This window comes from Ischnura elegans, chromosome 4 (genome assembly GCF_921293095.1).
Source record: "Ischnura elegans chromosome 4, ioIscEleg1.1, whole genome shotgun sequence".
NCBI lineage: Eukaryota > Metazoa > Arthropoda > Insecta > Odonata > Coenagrionidae > Ischnura > Ischnura elegans.
In genome coordinates, this window is record NC_060249.1 from 42,262,598 (window position 1) to 42,282,552 (window position 19,955).

Sequence of the window (19,955 nt, forward strand, 5' to 3'; positions counted from 1 at the left end):
GAAAAAGTTTACAGTTTACTTCCTTGGTGTAGTTTGAATAGAAAAAATATATTTCTAACAAGCCATTGTTATGCTTATTTATGTTTTTTATTTTTTTATTATTTTATTAATATTCTTAAGCTAAATGTTATTAAAATCAGTACAGCCGCTCTTGATTAATAAATGGTGTTATTAAACTGTTCAGTGATTAATAGGCGGTACGAAGTTCGCCAGGTCAGCTAGTACATTATAAGAAAAAGAAAAACGCTTGTAATGTAACAACATATTTCCGTGATAACTGAATTTTAATCGTCTTCATACAAATGTGTATTGCATGAATGTAATGATTACGTGCTATGTCTTTAAATTTTCCATTATTTTATCGTTGCTTCGTCACCGTTAGGCGAACCTATTCATATGCCGAGGGTGGTTGCCTCGCCCAAGGTGATCAATCGGTCGCAATTCTGTCTCTCTATAATCGTTGCTGCAATTACGACCGCGTCTGTTGAAACTCTGGGGTAGCTGCTGAAGCTTTGACGCGCATATCTCTTTGTCATGTGCAGTGGTTATTGTGTATGTCGTTTTTATGCGAGTAATAGATATCGTAATTGATATCACCATGCCTTCAGCTCTGCATTGACGGCTAAATACGACACGATTAGTCATACGCCTCATCGTTTGAGACGTAAATGTGTTTTAATTACTTCTACTAATTTTAATTTTTCGCTCTTCCCCTTATGTTTTTTTTGTGTAGGTTGATGTTATGTGAAATTGGTGAGATGAGGAAAACTCTGTAGCGCTTTTTACTTTGATCCTTCGTTATCACGAATACCCTTTGCTCTGACTTGCGCAACATGACTAAAATATGTTTATATGAATGAAAATATCGCTTTATGTGACGTTGGAGTAGTTACCTATGCATTAGCATACAGTTTCCATAATAATGAATTAGTTTTACAACTTGATATGGAATTCGTCAATACTAATGTGAAGGTTTGTGGGCATTGGCTTCCATTCAGTGCGTTGACTTATGTTAGAACTAGCCATGCGCCTTATTTCAGATCCAAATGTTCTATTGCAGATAGCTGTTAATACTATATACGGGTGGATGGTAGCATAGACTTTGAATGATTTGGTGAAATGGGGCGCCATAAAAGAGAAGGAAGCTTCATATCTAGTCTGTATATGGTCACAGTAAAGCGAACACGACGAATTCAATAATTACAACTCCGCGCTACCAGTTTTACCAATTCCACGTGGTATTACGTATACTTTCACAAGCCGCTTTTGCTTATTCGTTGTGAATTCCGTCTGTAGTAACCTCCCTCTGTAACTGGAGTGCTTACTCTCAATAATGATGATTGTGTCGTGTTTAAGAAGGAGTTTGTCGCCGTTTTTTTTTCAAATCGTGGATTTATATTACTGTGGTGGTTGTCAGTGTATATTTACAGTTTAAGTACATTTAGAGGTAGCTGTGCGTACGTTAAAAAATAATCTTTTGCCCTCTTTGTTCGTGAATTTTCTTATTTGCTTAAAAACTCGCTCCCGCATCATTGCATGGAGTGGTACTTCCTTATGTGTGCATTGATCGGACTTCCTGCTGTACAGGTCATGGCCTCAGGCTGCTGCGATTAAAAAAAAAAAATTAATGGGTATCTATGTCGAATGGGAACGGAACTTGGCCACTTTGGAGTATTTAGCAGCTCGCGTTCGCTTTCACCCTTAATGGAGATAAGGCTCGAGTATTCGTACCATTTCCAGGATAGATGCAAGGGAAGAAGCGAATTAGATGGGGGGATTGATATGCGCCAGAATAATCGTCACAAGCTAAGGATACAGAATGAAAAGAAAGTATTTAAACTTCAGACGAGGCATCCTGAAAAATTTCACACCAGATTTTTCAGCTTTGGAGGATATGGAAAGTCAAATGATTGCTACTTTACCTTGCTATTTTATGTTATTTCCAGCCACTCTAGTTTTTTTCCGTACTTGAATGCAATATTTCTTATTATTTACAAGGTACATAATCGTCAGGAAGAGAGGGATGCAAAGAGGAGTTTAGTGAATCATGGTGTGATTATCGTTGGATATGTTCAAATAAAATCTTTCAAGAAACTAAATTTGGGTAGAGTAATTTGTAATTGATGCTGGGAAAAACTATGGCCGGCGTTTCTAATTTTACTAATATTGCAACTGGCTAGATATCGGAAAAAATACCAAAATTCTACTTTATTTTTGGGTTGAATAGAAATTTGGACATATATTTTCTTTATTTTCTAAGACCAATCTTGTAATAAACCTGGGAATTTAGATTTCATTCTGTTGGATGGAGATAGAAGGTAGCTGCTCGTAATGACACGTACGACTGACTTGGAAAAAAATAGTACTGATTGAGTCGAAATCTTTATCGAGTGTTTGCGAAAAATATGTATGCCATCTGGGAAAATTCCGCCGAAATCATCTTTCTCGTTGATGATGTGGAGGTTTAATGGATCTAGTTGGTTTATGCTAGGATTCCCATTTGACGACAAGCCTAGGCCAGGAAGGACGAGTTGTCTCGCAAATGGTCTCTCTCTCTCTCCTAGAGAGGGAACATCAAGCGCGGCCTTGTAAGGAAAGTCTTGGTGATGAATTTGTTTGCTGGACGTGCCCGGAAGTTTCCGCGTCTCCCATTTAGCGGCTCATGGACGCACATAAATATCAGAGGACGAATAGCAGGGGTGCTGGCTTGTAGGGGGTAGACAGAAACGGTGAAAGTGGACATCGGAAGGAGGAGAATACGATACGACGAGAAATGTCGGAAGGCGAGGGAAAACATTTAAAAGACAAGGCTTCATTATAGGATGGGATTAGTTTGATCTACGTGACTGTGCTTATTCTGTGGTAAAACAGTTACTTTTAAAAGTTAAAATTTTAAAGCTAAGTTTAAAGTTGGGTCACTGCAAATATTTACGACCCCCAGGCGAAAACCGACATCAGATAAAGTCTAACTAATTCGTCATTATAATGTAGAAATATTATATGATATGTTTCCGGTTTTCCAGAACGAATTAGAGTAAAATATTTGGAATCACCTTGTTAGGTAAGTAACAATGGAATTACTAAATATTTATTCCTATTACAATTACGTGCAGTGAAAAAACGAGCAATGAGGTGTTATGTGAGCACAACGTTGAGTAAGAATACAAAACACTCTGATTTCCGAGCTTGTTTTAATTGAATCCTAGCATTTAATTGAAGCGGAGTAGCTGTAATTTAAACTATTATCCAGTTCTCCAAAGTTTTCATGCAATATGTCCAAATCAGGTCACTCAGCTTTGCTCACCCAATCATGATACCCAGCGTCAAAGCATAAGTCGTTTTTACCTCTGAATTGGTGATAGATATCAAAACTGTTTTCATTTCAATATACCCAGTACATTTGTTGGTGCTGCGCCTTTGCTGTATTTGATGCAGCCGGCGCAGTCAATTAATGACCGAAGCTCTTTTATATTTTGGTTTTGTGTATCTGAATATCTTTTAAGGAAAAATATCAAGCGAAATAAATGCCACCGAAGTATTTAGTTCAGATTGAAGTAATTAAATGACTACTTGCCGGGATGAGACATTACTCTAATCAAACATTACTATATCGCGTTCATAAATTAATTCGGCTAAGTTAGCTGCGAGCTTTGCGGTGAATTTGATTTGGATGAGTTATTCGAGCATCCATTCAGTGCAATAACAGTTCCTGTGTACCGCGCACGAGGAGCACTAAGGCCAAATCGATATGTGTTAGGATATTGACATTTATGTTATTTTTTTGGACAAACGTAATAAATTTAAATGTTAGTGAATGTCCTTTTGTCATAATATTTATGAATCTAATTTACGTTACAAATTACACCACATATAAATATGTTGTGAACTCTGAAGAACCGCACTCTGTAGCTAGAGCAAGAAATTAGTGGTGGAACGGTTTGTACTGTGTAAAAGAATTGTAAGGCAATTTTACTAATAAAACTCTTTGCAATTCCCAACAAAAAACGGATACTCATGTTACCAATAGATATCTACTGTTCACAAATTATCTTGTGGAAAAAAGAAGGAATCGGAAAGACATTAAGATGATGAATGCCAGTAAAACCAGTTCCTTAAAATTTTCACTTGTTCACGAACTAACCTAATTTCTTACATTTTATTGCATTGCTTTTAGAGAGGCTGCAATATTCACATTATTGCGGGCATTAACTCGATAATGGCAGTGCTCTACGGAAAAAAAGAAATCCAGTGAAAGAAAAGGGTAAAGCTATATAATAGCCCCTGATTGAACGTTGCCCGACGGTTTGGATGTAAATCTTGAACTGTGCGGTGAAGTACATGAAAATACGGACGATAGTTGACTCCCCATTCATCCTCTCCATAAATAGTCCCTTTTCCCAAATGTCTACTGCCACCTGACTTTTAGGCAAAAATTTGCTCGTCCTCTCTGTAATCTTCACTTCTGAAAAATAGTCGAACGGATGTTTTTTTATCATAGCACTGTACTAGGATCTTTAAAACTTTTCCTCAGTTAGTTCTTTTTTCGTATATCTTCCTCACGAATTGGTCTTAATATCTCTCCAAGAACATTGTTTTCAAGGCTTATGTCTTTTCTTGATGGAGAATCATAATAAATTGGTCCAAATATCTTTCCAAGAACAATTTTTTAAAAACTTTTTTAAATGAGTTTTCTTGATGAAGAATAATGATTAGGCTAATTCGGTGGAATGAAGTGAGCGTCCTGGGTGGGGTGGGGGGAGAGTGAAGAAGACTCTCGCGTGGAAAATGGAAGCTGAGGTCGGCATGGAGGTAGGAAGAGGGGAGACAGTCTGGGGAAACAGGAGAGCCGAGGAATATCTGCACGTCCGCCCAGGCCGGCTGGAGCGCAACCAGGTGGATGAGACGCCGCCGCCGCGTGAGCTCGCCAATGCTTGAAGGGAGAGAGGGGCAAGGTGCGCCTCGGGCCGTACGGATACTATGCGTCTGGGGCTAGCGAAGGAAGGAAAAGGAGGGCTGGGGGAGGGAGGAGAAATATAAGTGGAGAGTATTAGGGAGAGGTGTATAGAATGGCGAAGGAGGAGGCGGTGATGGGCCGGAGGAGAAATAAAATATTGTGATGCGACGGTGGGAGGGGGCTCTATTTCTGGACGAGACCTTGGTTTGCGAGGGCGGGCAGTGGGATGGGATGGTGAAAAAAGGGTAAAACGGAGCGGGTGGGAGAGCGAATAAAAAAAAGGAGTCGAAGTGAAAAAAATGGAGGCGGGTGGCGGGGAGTGGGAGAGAAAGAGGTGAGTGAGGAGGATGACAGGGGCGGCCGGCCGGGTGACCGGTGGGAGAGGCTTCAAAGGGTTTGTCGGATGGTGGCGAGAGATAAAGAGGAGCAGGACAAGGGGTGGAGGATGAATGGTGGCAAAGGTGCGCTCGTGATGGGTTAGGACGTGGTGGAAAGTGTGTGTTGGGAGACTTGCAATTAACTTATGATTTGAGTTTTACGCGCTGCAGCTGCTGAGGCCTCCTGTGGTGCCTGACGTAATGTCTTGATCTAAATATGGACTGGAACGAAATATGGATGCATTTAATGCACGAGATACGAGCGTGAAAAACTTGACCAAAGTGGCTGGTGTAAATTAAAACACATTGTTTCGATATGCAAATGCTTCCCAGAGATCCTATTTTTGGCATTCATTTAGTTATTACCTAACCGAAATAGTCGTATACATTTCGTCGGTGACTTCATTAATTTTTATTCGAATCGACTGTTGACTGCACCACTCGGCGATAGATTTGTCTTGACGTATTTTTTTCAAATACTTCTCCAATCACCCGTTGCCTCCTTTAATTAATTGTCTCTCTTGATTCCGTTAGCTAGAAATCCACGTTTTTGGAGCTTTCATCTCTTGTCATGCTTCAGCAAGGAATATCATTATTGAAATATTGAGAAAAAAGGGACTTTTTACTCAAGCAAAAGCAAACATTTAGGTATGAAGAGTGAATAAGTAAACAACTTTCTAGCAATCATTAATATCCCGTCCTGATTCCTGGATGGGTCTACATATAGGCAGGGGATGTTGGAGTCGTCCAAAAATTCAATACGATGGTTAGGATAGGTGGTATTTGTATTAAAAACATCTAAAATACTCTACCACCAGAACCTATAGTATTCAGTGCCGAATATATTCGCGGCGGAAATCCAATTTAAGTTAGGTATGAAGTGTATCGGATGTAGATTGTAGGTACCTACGGCTGATTTCTTGCCTCAAATTGCCTACCCACGGTGGCAGCTTATGAACGTATGCCCGACTCAATTAGTCTGGCGTTCTTCAGCGTAATTTCTCCTTAAAGTGGCCCACGTCAATCAAATCGAAACTGAGGTTATTAGTCGTCCATTTAAACCATTTGGCTAAGGTCTGGCAAGGACACGGCCAAAGGTCACATATTCGAAGGCAAGCCTCAGGCGGAGATGACAATCTACATGGAAAAATGGCAGCCAAAGTGAGACAGCCCTCGATAGCCAAGATAGAAATATTGGAAGCCAATTATCACCAACGCTTCTGATTCAAATGGACCATGGTACGATATTTCGAGAAAGCAAGACTTGTCCTTTGAAAATTAATATTCCTAGATAGCAATTTCACATAACCATGTACTGCATTATGTTATTAAGCCGTTTCGAAGAAGTCCAACCTTAAATAAAAATTTCTGTATCTTTCTTCGTATTAGTTATGATGTCTAGGATATAGGAAAATAGAGTAGATCCCATACAATGTTGCACATTCGCAGTAGAAGGCTAGTTCCTTCCCCTGGGCCGCCTCGCACCTTAGCATTTTTTTTGGAGAGTGTTTAAAGGCGTCACCAGAGATTTGAACCCGGGACCTAATGTCTGTGGCTCCGCTCTACCCACAAGGCCTACACTTTCCCCAATGTGAAGCTCATATACTCATAAATACTCACATTTTGGACATATACTCAGGTCATCACATCTGGTAAATACGAGTTAATGAATACCCTGAGCTCGGTTACCAAGGCCCTGCATCGAAAAAGTAAATTTGTTCGCAATTACGCGCACAGTTACAAAGTTATATACACCTAGGATGAAAATCGCCGTGAAGAAATCATTTGGCTTAGCCGGGATTCGAACCAGGAAGATTTTCCAGATTCTGAGATTTGATTTGGAAGAAGATGGCTTAGTGGTGAAAGTGGTAGCATTCCAGACCGGCTCGGGTCAAATCGGGAGATCCGGGTTCGAATCCTGGCTTAGCTGATTATTTTTTCATGGTGAATATAATTCATGGTGTATATACCATATACACGGGCTTGTATTTGGAACACGTTACCGCTGAGTACGGCTCCTGTTTTTTCTTCTAACAAAAGTACCAAAACAGTGATACGAAACGATTATCCCCAAGAGGCGGCAACGAACCGGATAAAACCTAGGTCATTGCCGCTCTCGATTTTTCATATTGTAAAAAGATCTAGGTTAAGCAATCCTCCAAAAATTATCGAATGATTTAGGGACGTAATCGCCCTTGGCGCAGAATTTGGTCCACCTCCACTTGCAGACGGCTTGATTATAGTTTCGTCCCCATAAAGAAAGAGATCACATTTAATAACTACCAGTTGTGCAATAACTATATTTCAATAAATGCCAGGCATTAACGCCTGATTTATTCATACCGGAGGCAATCTGCGAGGGAGGCCCGACTTAACATAAATTTGAATCGATCATGGAAAATTTACTCTGATATCTTTTTACGGCAAAAAATGTGCGTCATGAGAAGAACGGGATAAGAAATATAATAGTGGAAGGAGAGGTTTGCCAGATAGATTGAAAAAATGGAGAGATGGAAAAGATGAAGAAGAAAGAGGTGACCTAAGATTATACCAATCAAATTGCGCGTGCTTACCTAACATGGAAATGTGAGTATTTTATCTTCCTAGTTTTATAATGAGAAGGTACTACACTACAGACCACGCTCAAACCACTTAATACGCGCTACTGTGGATACGTAAAAATATTGGCGCCTCCAAAAATGCACGCCGTAGCAGAGTATTTGGCAGTAGAGTTTTATTTCCGTAAATCTAATTTTTTTTAAATTTTCAGTCACATTTCTCCTGATTGAATGGCAAAATGAATTAATTTTTAAATATGTTTTTGGCTTTTGTAGAGAGTTTAACATTTTCAAGGCGCCCTATTTACTCACACATAATGAAACAATTCTTACGGATGAGTATTGCGAAGTAGTATACGAAGACTCGGGAATGGGAGTCAAAATACACTCGATTGATTTGATAAGATTCTTACTTAGTTTCTATAAAAATAATTTTTGTACCGTGCTGTTGTTTTGTCAATGACATAAATAAAAATTTGCTTTATTTGGTATTTTGGGAAGGTGAGCGGCATCTGCACCATCGTGGAGGAGCGAAAGGATGGAGAGAAACATCGGCGTTAGCACGCTCTTAACGAATTGCGCCGATGGGACCACGGCTTTACGTACTATTCGACGGATGGCGTTCTATACTTAAAGTGCCTTCCACAAAGACCACGAGCAGGAATAGGGCAGTCTCTGAAAATTCTCCATCACTACCGAAATTGAAACCCGAACACTTACAAAGTTAGTGTTAGTGTGGAAACACAAGACTCCAGTCACAACTCCAACCCTATATCTTTGAATTTATTTTTATTAGACTAATAATTCTTAATTTTTTATTTTCCGCCTGTGTGCATGGAAGTCTTTATGGAAAGTATTTGGGTTTAATCGCACTTCAAATACGAGTGTTATTATATAACGTTATTGTCTCCCAAATTTCAGCTAGCTAAACCATTGATGCCGACCCATAGCATGTTCCTCCGGTGAGGAAAAAGAGATGTTTCACTCATCACTGTTGTCTACTGTTTTCGATTTCGAGGCAGTCAAAAGGACTCGTGTATCACACATTACCGGTCGTATTTTCTCTTCCTTCACGTCGAATGACTTGTTCAAAGTTTACGTTATCATCTGGAAATGTTCAAGGAGTGTATGGAGTGTAACTATTTGCTTCGATCGCATGTTTAAAAAAAAATACTTAAGAGAAAACGCTGAAATGAAAGTTTCAAATTCGAGAAACAGTAAAATTTAATAAAAATAAGGATCATCCTTGAAATTTTAGATAGGTAGCTAGGTTTTTAAAATAAGTAAATTGTTCCAAAAAAGACCGGCCTAGCAGAAACGATGCGTACTCTTAGTGACAAAACACAGCAGTGCTTTGGGTGCGGCTTCTGGCGGTAGTGTTGGGCCTAATTTTGCAAAAGTTGCTTGGGGAGTCGGTGAGTGGAATGAGGAGTATGTCTGAGGACTTGATTTTTTTATTTTGGACCACCCTAATAGTGTATGTTTGGGTGGAAGCTAACTTCTGATATGCATATGCAGGTGTCATTGTGGTAAAACCTAAAACTATGTGACAGGTAGCTGTATGACTGTTGGGTAAAAATACCCACCGTATCCCAATCATTTCAAGCAAAATTACAACATGTTCTTAATTTTTTCATTATCGCCACCTTTTGATTATTAAGATCATATTTTACGATCTTGGACGTATGTTAACCGCAATTATGGGAATCTATGAATGAATTTCAATCGCATGATCATTCCAATGTCTTCGCGCAAGATTATTGAAGGCGCAAAAGAATTTTACGTTGATGAAACGAATGCTTGTATGACATGATTTTCTCCGTTTAACGGCGTGTGTAGAATTTTGAGACTCTTTTGGCTGTACATCGGTGAGGCCATCCTCAGACCACGCGGTCAGATGAAAGTCGCCGCACGTCCTCGTGCACGAATCGAAGGAAACCGTTCTGCGCGAGATCTAATTGGAACGTGCGCATATCTATTTTTCTTTCCAGCGTGCGAGTGCCTGGACGCAAGATTGTTTTCTTCACCGCTACTTCGGAAACATTCTTTCGGGGATGACAGGAAAATTACAGCATGAGTGACCGGTGGAATTATGCGGCTGTCGAGTTTGCTTTTTTTTACTTATTTACCGAAATATTCTTTCGATTGCGTCAACTATCCTTGATAGCTCGCTGGCCAGTTCGCTCTCCGTACGGAAATCAAACCCAAGTGTGGAGAAAATATATGTAATTATGATCAAATGCCATAATAGACGCTTGTTCGTTTTCTGATGAATGGCAAGTCTAGTTTTCCCCTTTATATCCTTCCGCTTGCCTTGTTACTTGCTTTGACAAGTTGATTGTTAATTCTTCATGCTTGATTAGGAGTTTGCCGTGGTTATTTTCCTTTCAGTCTGACCATGGGATACTATTCATGTTGCGGTAGAAGCTTTGTATCTTTCGTCACTTTTTTTCTGCATGGGTTATTGAAATAATTCCTTATGTCCCTGATAAAGCGAGGTATGTCACACCCTTATCTGGGCCCACTATTAAATTTTCACTGAGAGGAGTCTTATCCGTTCGTAAATATCCTACGAATGATTAGTGTGTGTATCTCCAATTAAGGTTGAACGAATAGAAGCCTGAGAATGAAATTTTGTGACCGCCATTTTACTTTATGATATCCGATAATAATTGAATGCATAATTAGCTTTGCGCTTGTGTTCGTATCTGTTAGTATTTGCACCCTTTCATCATCAAAAGAAGATAAACGTAATTGGCTGCTTAGGCGTATCATACATTTATGTAATGGTTGCTCCCTTTTAAATACTGCTACGTACTTACGTGAGTGACTATTACGTTACCTTGACCGATAAAATCACTCCCCGCCCTAGCGTATTTGTTGGTAAGCGCCTCGTCATTATAAGCGAGTCACATTATTCCGTTAAGGATTTGAGTATAGTTTCCTAAAATCAAAGTTATTTTTTCTTACGTTAATTAAAAGAATTAAAAGGCAGAATTAATTTCATGCGGATTATGAAAAAATTGACCATGTATTAACTTTTATGAACAATAAAACAATATGGTACTGTCCTATTTATCTCACAAGTGAATAAATAAAACGACATACCTTTTGGTTTCTTTGAAATTTTATGATGTCTTTATCATACTTTAACCGTTGGCATTGCCTTGAATATAAATGTGCATGCTATAAAAATATTTCAAACTATTGAAGTACGGGGTCGCAAATATCTCAGCCGATTTTATAACTAATGCTAACTTTATGGAATTTCCAATTGAAGAATTATTAAATTTACAACCATATATTTTTAGTGCGTAGCACGTTTGGAATTATTTATACGACTCTCCTTCACCTAGCTTCACGGTTTGCATTGGTAAGAGAACACCATTAGCAATAAAAAATATTTTGGCGAAACTGGCGCGAAGCTTTGAGGTCGTTAGTATCTCTCCCCGCCCAGGCCGGCAATCCTTTTCCTAGCGCAAGATTTCCCTTGCATATATCCACTCATAACTGGTTTTAAAATTCGCATGCTAATGTTCGTTCGTATAATAAGGCCGCCCAGCATCCTGGAAACTCCACTTAATGCCATTTTTTGCGCCGCTTCCCCATGTACGGACTTCTTCTAGAGAGAGGAGGCTCATTCACGTTCGCCCTGAGGCGTATTATGGAGCCAGGCAGTCTCGTGTGCGTATTTGCTCTGGCCATAATGAAATGCTGGGATCAATTTTCCCAACGCTCTCCACTTGAAAAGAAAAAAAAGGCCATTTTTTTTAATTCCAATTTTTTGCCAGTATCTCTTTGCATTCTTCCAATGTATCTCTCTCTTTTCCACCTGTGTCGGCTTTTTAAGAAGTCCGGCAGTCTGCCCCTCCGGCCACGGCTATTGGGGAGGGGGTGGTGGGGTCGGACAATTGGAAACCCGTTAAGCTGCTTTCTCGACAATCAATCAGGTGTGTTCGCACGCCGAGGTATGGGGCGCCCTGAGGGTTTGAATGTGGGGAGGGTTGCAGAAAACTCGGGGGGAGGTGCGGCGGAAAGGGGGGATGGGGTGTCTGGGAGGCGGAGATCCTGACTGCAGGAGGTGGAGGGAAGATGTAAAGGAAGGGTTGAGAGGCGGGAGAGAGGGTGAAGGGGACGTAATAATCTGTTTCCAACCTCTCCCCTCCCCCATGAGAGCCCGGCTTTTCAAACCACTCAAACTCCATTGCCAACCACGCCTGTTTCGTCGGTGACTCACGGTCTGAATTATGGTCTAAGGTAAATCTAACGTGTCCATTCACATTTGATCGGCCGTTCCTTTCTCGGGCGGTTGGGATTGGAATGGGGGGAAGGAATGCTCTCAAGGAGAAGTGAGGTCTCTCTCTCCTTCGATTTGCTTTTATTCCTTCTCTCAAACGATGCTATCACACCCCTCTTAGCATGTTCATTAAATTCTTATCTCCATCTCTCATCTTTTATATTCGTGCTCTAGTGCTGTTCGAGTTTCGTCGTGGATTCATTCTCGAGAGTTGGCCAATTCATCTCTCTCCCATTGATACTCGGCCGGCGTTGTAAATTTTTAATATAATATATGGCCGAGGGAAAGCTAGTAAGAAATTTATCCTGTCACATCCAATTCGGTCTACTTTTCAGAAGGTTCACATGTTTCTTTATTGATCACTGTCTCTTTTAATAGGGTTGTGTATTAGATCATTTTTAATTGCTCGAGGCATCAGTACCAATTGCGTAACTAGCTCAGCGTCTTATATTTGTTCTAATTTGGCATTCATGTGTAGATTTTAAAATTTATGTATTTGAGTATGTAAGTGACGGCATATTTGTCGTATATCTTCATCAATAATCTTGTTGCATATGTTTTTACCCTTAAAGTACACCTTTGAGATCTCATACCACGGTAGAATCAAAAGTTTTGACCTTTGGTGGCGCAGAAATAATACATCCAATATTAGTTCCCAAACGAGTTTCATAGGACAAATAAAAAATAGGAGAGTGGTTTAATTGCTCAGGTGGTTGGCAATAAAAATTTTTATCCATATTATTTACTCTTTTTGAAAAACTAAGCAATTATTATGAAAAAGATCGCGATATGAAAGTAGTTAGAATATTTCAGCACCTCTTTTATGCTCATTGGGCCTACTACATTTTCAGTCAGGTATATTCACTCACATGAGATGATATCCTTGAGTATAGGCAATTAAGCGTTTTTACTTACTCCCCATGTTTTATTTGACATTTAACTCTGTTGACGAGGGTAATTCGTCTATGAGATATCGTAATTATCTATTCCTCTGTGATATGCTACATTTACGACTATATTTTCAGTGTATAATATGCCGCTTCCCAAAGCGCTTGTGTTGATCTAGTAAGAATTGTATTTCTTTTATACTTGAATGTTAGATGATAGTTTGACGCAAAGAAAAGTATGCATTAGGGAGGTTACTTCCCTGTCAACCTTACTTGAGCCCAGTGAATGTCGTACGATTATTAACCTAGGACTGAAAATAACTCTCCTTAACTGTCTTCTATGTGTCCCTTGTAAACTAATGCGTAACTAAAAATTGGTGAACGCATGCTACCAGCAAAATGCACCCACTACCGTGAGAGAACCAAGTCTTAATTTTTATGGTCTTCTCATCTCGCCTGGAGCTAATCGCTAGCCGGCCCTCCGTTCCCTCCTCTTCCCCGAAGGATCGAAAAAGCTCGGTTTAAAATTTTCTGCCGAACCGACGGTAATTTTTCATCCCGAAAAATCTCTCCTCCCCTTTCATCTCGGGCGGCAATTTTTTTTCGCCACTTTGGCGCGGAGTGACGGGCAGGCAGTCGGCGGGTGGGCCGTCCTACGTGTGTGGACGGGAGGAAGGCATGGATGCGGGCGGCTCGGCGATGGGATTTTTGTGCCGGAGAGCTGGAAGAGGCGCTTCATCAACGCTAACTAGCCGAAAAACCAGTTCCTTCACTTGCGACGAGCTCCTCTCGGCGTGAGTCACCGCTCAGGAAATGCTAGGGTGTGAGTGAGGAACAGGGCAGGGTGGCATGGCTTCAGGAGTGGGGCGGGGGAATAAGAGCTGTCGAAGGGAGGCAAGGCGCTGCGTAGCTATCTCACACGACGGATCTTTTCTACCTGACCTTTCAACACACGCACTCACGCAGAATTAACGTACGGGGCCCTTCTATTCTCCTTTCCCGCCCAGTTTTAGCCTGCTCACCTCTCTCTCACTCAGGAATATACACACATGCTCAAACACATACGTGAAATGGTTTTGGAAGGTGGTGGGATGGGCAAGATGACGCCTCGCTATTTTCTGCGTTTCCATTCATCTCTATCTTACTCAGGTGTGCGTTCCTCTTTCTCTTTTTGCAGGTTGGGGGAGGGGAAATCGTGGTGCGGCGAGGTCCGCCACGGCTGTCTTGTTCATCTTCTTCTCTTCAAGCCTCTCCTTCCCGATCCCCTGGACATCCGTATGTAAGTACTTTAATGGAGTCCTGGATAAACAGTTTGTGGGGTTTGATGTTCGCCTGACACGTTTGCTTGTTTGGGTTGTCCATCCCTTGGAGTTGGTTTTGGATGTGATGTCGTTACGATGGTTACAAATGAAGTGAGGCGAAAATATTTTGTCTCGTATCTGATGATGATTTATGACTGCTTTTAACGTTTTATGTTACCTTATCTCGCATTTGTGGAATGATAAATGTTAGCGAGGCGTATCTTCGATGAAATTATTATATATATTTAAAAATATTTTATTTTACTGCAGCATAATGAATGGTACTTTACCCTATCTTCAACTGTTAATGCATTTTCATTTAAATTCGTTAGCTGTTTAAAATTTTAGCTATTTTTTTGGTTAGGCTTCAAGTTTTGAGATAATTTTCCAGATTTGGTGGATACTTGATAAAATAAAAATTTCTTCAATGTATTGCGTATAAATTGACGATTATATTTAACTCTTTTGATCATTTTTCAATTTTATTTTTTGCTATTTGAGTATGAATAGGTTCCTGGGCGTGTCTCCTCTGTAACACGGCTATACAACTGTGTAATCTCTTTGTCATTTTATTGACACGGAAGTTTATACGAAAAGTATTGCTTGAATGATTTTAAGGAAGAAAACTTATTTGTGAATTCATTATATTTCTAACTAAATAGTTTACATATTTTCCAGGGTTGTTCCTATTTGCAAGTAATTTTCTCTTTAAGTACATTATTTACAGTGCTAAATGATTGGACAAAATTGAAGTATCGTATTTGACTGTTGTTTATAAACTGGAAAAATCACGCTCTGGCACAGAAATAACAACAAATGCGTTATTTTGTGAACTAAAATCAGTTATTGAAACATTCAGCTCCTAGTGGTTAAATTTACTTGGTCTAGCTTTTGCGAATGTTTTCACTAATTATATTTGATTGATCTCTTGAGGCATGAATTTTTCCCTAATATTTTATGCTTGATAACACTGCTGTACCCGAAGGATTCCAGTTTCCGCCAGATCCCGATCAAGTTTCTATTCGGTGTAGGTATCTGTTTTACTTTGATGGTTGAGGCCCCCCATGGAGGGAAGCAATGGCGGACTAAAAATGCGGCGTTCATTGTAGGATATGAAATTTCATAGAATTCATCAAAGTAGTGAGAGTCGTGGACCTCAAGGCTTTGCCTTCACTGTGAATCTTTGTAAAATGCGTGCTACAATTGCCCTTGTAAGTCGGCTCAGTTATTGTCAGAATATCACTTCATTTTATTATATTTCATTTCGTATTACCCATTTATTTAATATACCACGCCAATGACCGTTCATTTAGGTGAGGATTTTTTTTGCCTCATTGTCGCGTATCTTATAGTTGTTTCAATTTAATAAGAAATCATATCAAACCTCCAAAAACTGTTCTGGCAGGACTGTATTTTGATCTTATAAATTGCTGATGCATACTTATTCTCAAATTTTTTTAGTTTGTGTAAACGATGTGCACGTAAATTATCAACAATAAAAAGTCTTGTTTAAACATTTAATCTTATTAGAGACTCGTGTGATTCATTTTACTCGCAAAAAAATTTTAATTGCAAACAACAAATATAAAGTGCAATAAATAGTAACGTAGAAATTAAATTTTTAAATGTGTCATAATACTGTGGAAATTACTTGCATTATTCAGCCTAGCATAGTATATGAATAATTGAAAAGAGCTTTAATTACTTTTTTCCTTTTCGGAAAATTTTAATGAGTAACATAAATGCTGTGAAACTTCCAGGGAAACTTATATGTCATGTCATGGAAGATATATGTAATGCTTTCGGCGAAAAAGCTTCGACAGGTATTAATTGTGTCATTTATTTTGTTCAATATATTCCAGTATATGTGAATCAGGAGGCAAGGGAATAAAATCATACTCTTTTATTAGAGATTTCGTGATATAATCCTGTGATGCTCCTGACCTTCGATTTTACGTGATTCTTGCGGAGATTGTGTACAACAACAGGGATAGGAAGCTATTCGTACGCGGATGGTTTTTTCAATGTTCGCCGTATATTTTAATTATGTAAATCAAGGATGGAATTAGTTATGAAAAAATCACTAAGCGTGGCCGGATTTCGAACCCGTATCTCCCTATTGCCGGTCAGGTATGCTACCAGTTACACCACGGATTCCTAAAAAATGGTAGCTTAGACGGGCTCGTCCTTGGTGTGACGCGCATCCGAGACGGATGTGCGAGGCAGAGAAGAAGCGGATAGTCGCTCGACAAGGGTCAGTGACGTCAGTAACTTTTTAGCGAAAGGAGTAATCCCGTCGATATGTCGCCGACCAAAGCTCGAGAAGTGAGAGACCCATCGCAAAACGAAAAACTAAAGGTCTCTAGAATTTACAAACTTATCCACGGGTGCGCATGACTGCGCACAAAGCTACTTATTTCAGGTTGTGCGTTGTAATTTTTTCATTGTTTTAATTTAGATGTTCCGGCTGTAAGATAAGATGCGTGATGGGCTTGTTGGTTGAACGTTCGCCTACTGACATAAGGGTTCGGGTGAAAGTGGAATTCCTAGGTGAAGCCGTGAAGCCTACAGGCATCCCAAGCGAAAATCTTCTCGTTTTGAGGTCGCTCAGAGAAAGGATTTGGCACCCCCTATCGTGAAAGTGCGCAAGTCACACGCCTATGACTTAGTCTGGGTTCAATCTGCCGATCCACGCCGCCGTCTTCTCGTCGGCCTTCATGAAAAATTTTGCGCTCCTTCTGAATTTTCATAATATTTGCTAATTTTTTCATTATTTACCATTGAAGGTGTAATATCACTGCAATCTTTATGACGTCATGATTATTTAAAGCAGTAGGATAATTTTAATTATTCAGTTAATCTGTACTCAATCAGAAATAGTAAGTTCCAATGATTTAGTGGGAAGAGAAAAGATGAACGTGGGCTATTGCCACTGCACGGTGGGTAAGAGCTCTACTTCTTTTTAATTTTGATGGTAATTTGATTGAAGTTATAAATTATTAATTTATCTCCAAAACGGTGCATTATTGTTAACTTCGTTCCGCTTAGTACGCTTATTGAAGAAGTTGGAGGGAGGAATGGAATAAGGAATTGATTGAAAAAAGTTGTTTGTCAACGATTGAGCTCTAACTGTTAATACAGTAACAATGTCACCCGCTGGGTCTTAAAGTTTTCTTATAAAATGTTGTGTCAAAGAAGAAGTTTATCGGTCAATCCAGCCTTAGAGGCGGGTGCTCCGAAAAATCGAGGAAACGACTCGGAAACGGGTCCACAAGCTACCAAATTGGACGACAGGCAGCCAAATTAGAATCCTAGCGTCAACTCTCTAATGAAAATCGACGAAAGAAGGCCATCGTGAAGACTTCACAGAATTCCTTTCCTGTCCATTTCCATCCCAAAAAATCGCATTAAAAGTTGATCCAAGTTTGTCCGTGACATTTCTTTGTATTAGCTTCGTCACAGTGAAAGCTTATCTTATCATTTGAGTTTTTGTTAAATAGTGATACAAATGCGTCTTTTCGTATGCAATTCAGCCATAGCATCTTGGCATCATTTTCAGTCGTCATGCGTATTGTTTCATCTTTATTTACTTTTAATGTGCCAGCGGTATATACATACTTATGGAATGTTGAGGCCCTCCTACCTACTTCGCCAATTTCCAGTGTTTGTGGTTTATTTTGTTTTCTAATTCCGTGTAACGAGTATTAAGGAGCAGCTGGCTGGTTTTATTGACTTGGCGAATGAACTGTTCTTGTTAATAATGTATTCGTATAATTTGGTGGCAAATTTTCATACGTTTCATGGCCGCATCGAAATTTTGAGACTGTAAATAATTTATTAAAAGGATAGATTTAGTTACCAACTTCAATACAAATTTATCTTTTTTTGATTTTATGCATATATTGGTACAACTCATAGGTACCTACAGACACTAGCTCACGTGCTCCAATGTGCTCCAAAAGCTCACATTCTTGTTGTGCTCCCATTCTTGCAATCTTGCATTCGATCATCAATCGTTCGAACGATATCTATTTAGATGAATTTTATCTGGTGGAGAAAAATATATCCCGTGTTCCTTCTGGGCATCTTTTTCGGTAGTGAAGCTTAACGAATCAAATTCGATTTTTGTTGCTTTCTCTCATATTCTCTGCTCTTAGGCAACGTCATTAATATTAAATATTCTTCCGGCTAAGGGAGGTTTATGTTACTCTTTTTGCGAATCGCCTTGGTCGGTCCCCCTCTCACATCGAACGTCTGAAGGCCTATTCCTATTCATTATTACCGTAGCATTAACTAGTCCCTTTTCATCTCTATACATCTCACCTTATCCATAGCCACATCTCCAACTCCTCTAGGCTTTTATCGTCCTCTTCAGCGTCCACGATTCCACATCTTGAAGTTCAACGCTCAATATTAGTCTCTTGACTAATATGTAGCGTTGAACTTTCCCTCACACACTAAAACTGCGATCCTCTCATCTTATCTTTCCATTTATTAAATGCCTCCCATGCTAAAGCTATTCTCTTCCGTATATCCTACTGCTGTCTCGCATTTCCAATAAAATGCTATGTGTCGTATAAAATGTGACATTTTTTTCGACTACTGAAACCATCGCAAAGGCCTCCTTCGTTGACCGGTTTCTTTATTTTTGAGTTACCTCTTATAAGCTCCTTTTCCGTGACCATAAAATCCGCGTCATTTTTTTAAGTCGCCGATGGAATTAAATGTTTCTTCGTTGATCTTTATTGTGCCCCCAGTTTGCTCAAGAACGTCGTTGTTGGAAATTATTTTATCTCCTCGAGTAAATGTTGAATACGCTATGCATTTTTGCTACGAAAAGCAGAAAACTAATTTCGAGTGAATTTTTCTCAGAACGAACCAGTAAAAGGGCGTTTTCAAGTCAGTGGGCGTATGAACTGAGACATTGAATATTTTATGACCTGTGTCAGGACCCTGTTCATATAGTTAGCGATTTGTCGATATCGCGGCATCTTGCGCAGAATTTTTAATATTTACGAGAAAAATTAGCCGTACATATTTTAATAATATTTGTTTAGTAAAAATGTCAATTTTTATTCTGAGCAGTTTACGTCATTCTTTAAGTGTTATCGTTAGCATTATAGAAGACTAGTATCCATTGCGTGGAGTTAGTTTAAAATGTGTATTTGAATTAGATTTTGTGAGAAGTAATAGTGGCGTATTTTTTCTAAATGAGATTGAGAATGTTATTGAATTCTGAAGTTACGATGAAATGCCTCGAAAAGAAAGAGACCATGGGACAAGTTACTTGGATAATTTTATTGGTGTTCGAAAAGATGAAAATATTAAGACACATCAGCTAGAATTATTTTTGGAATAATAGCGATACTTTCTAATGGGATGGATAGACAAAATTTACCATAATTAATGTACCCTTATCTATTTTTTTAATACTGAATTTCTTGTTAGTAGTCATTATTTACAAATGACATTCCCCGTAAATGTCCCTTCACCCCAAGTTTTATCTTCACATCAAGTTTTCTCAGCCATTATGTTGCGTACATGTGTTCCAATCATGGAGCGGACACGTGTCCTTTTGGAA

At 39.4% G+C, this 19,955-nt stretch overlaps 2 protein-coding genes across 3 annotated transcripts in view; one reads left to right on the forward strand and one right to left on the reverse strand.

The window, feature by feature from the left end:
- LOC124157362 overlaps positions 1 to 19,955 on the forward strand; it is a 385,239-nt gene that overhangs the window by 228,663 nt on the left and 136,621 nt on the right. For both annotated transcript variants that reach the window (XM_046532026.1, XM_046532027.1), the window contains one exon: positions 14,251 to 14,352. In XM_046532026.1, the coding sequence (XP_046387982.1) occupies positions 14,251 to 14,352 (102 nt within the window). The remainder of the gene's footprint in view (positions 1 to 14,250; positions 14,353 to 19,955) is intronic.
- Positions 1 to 19,955, reverse strand: part of LOC124157363 (ion transport peptide-like) — a 158,291-nt gene that overhangs the window by 130,512 nt on the left and 7,824 nt on the right. The gene's annotated exons all lie outside the window — the stretch shown is intronic.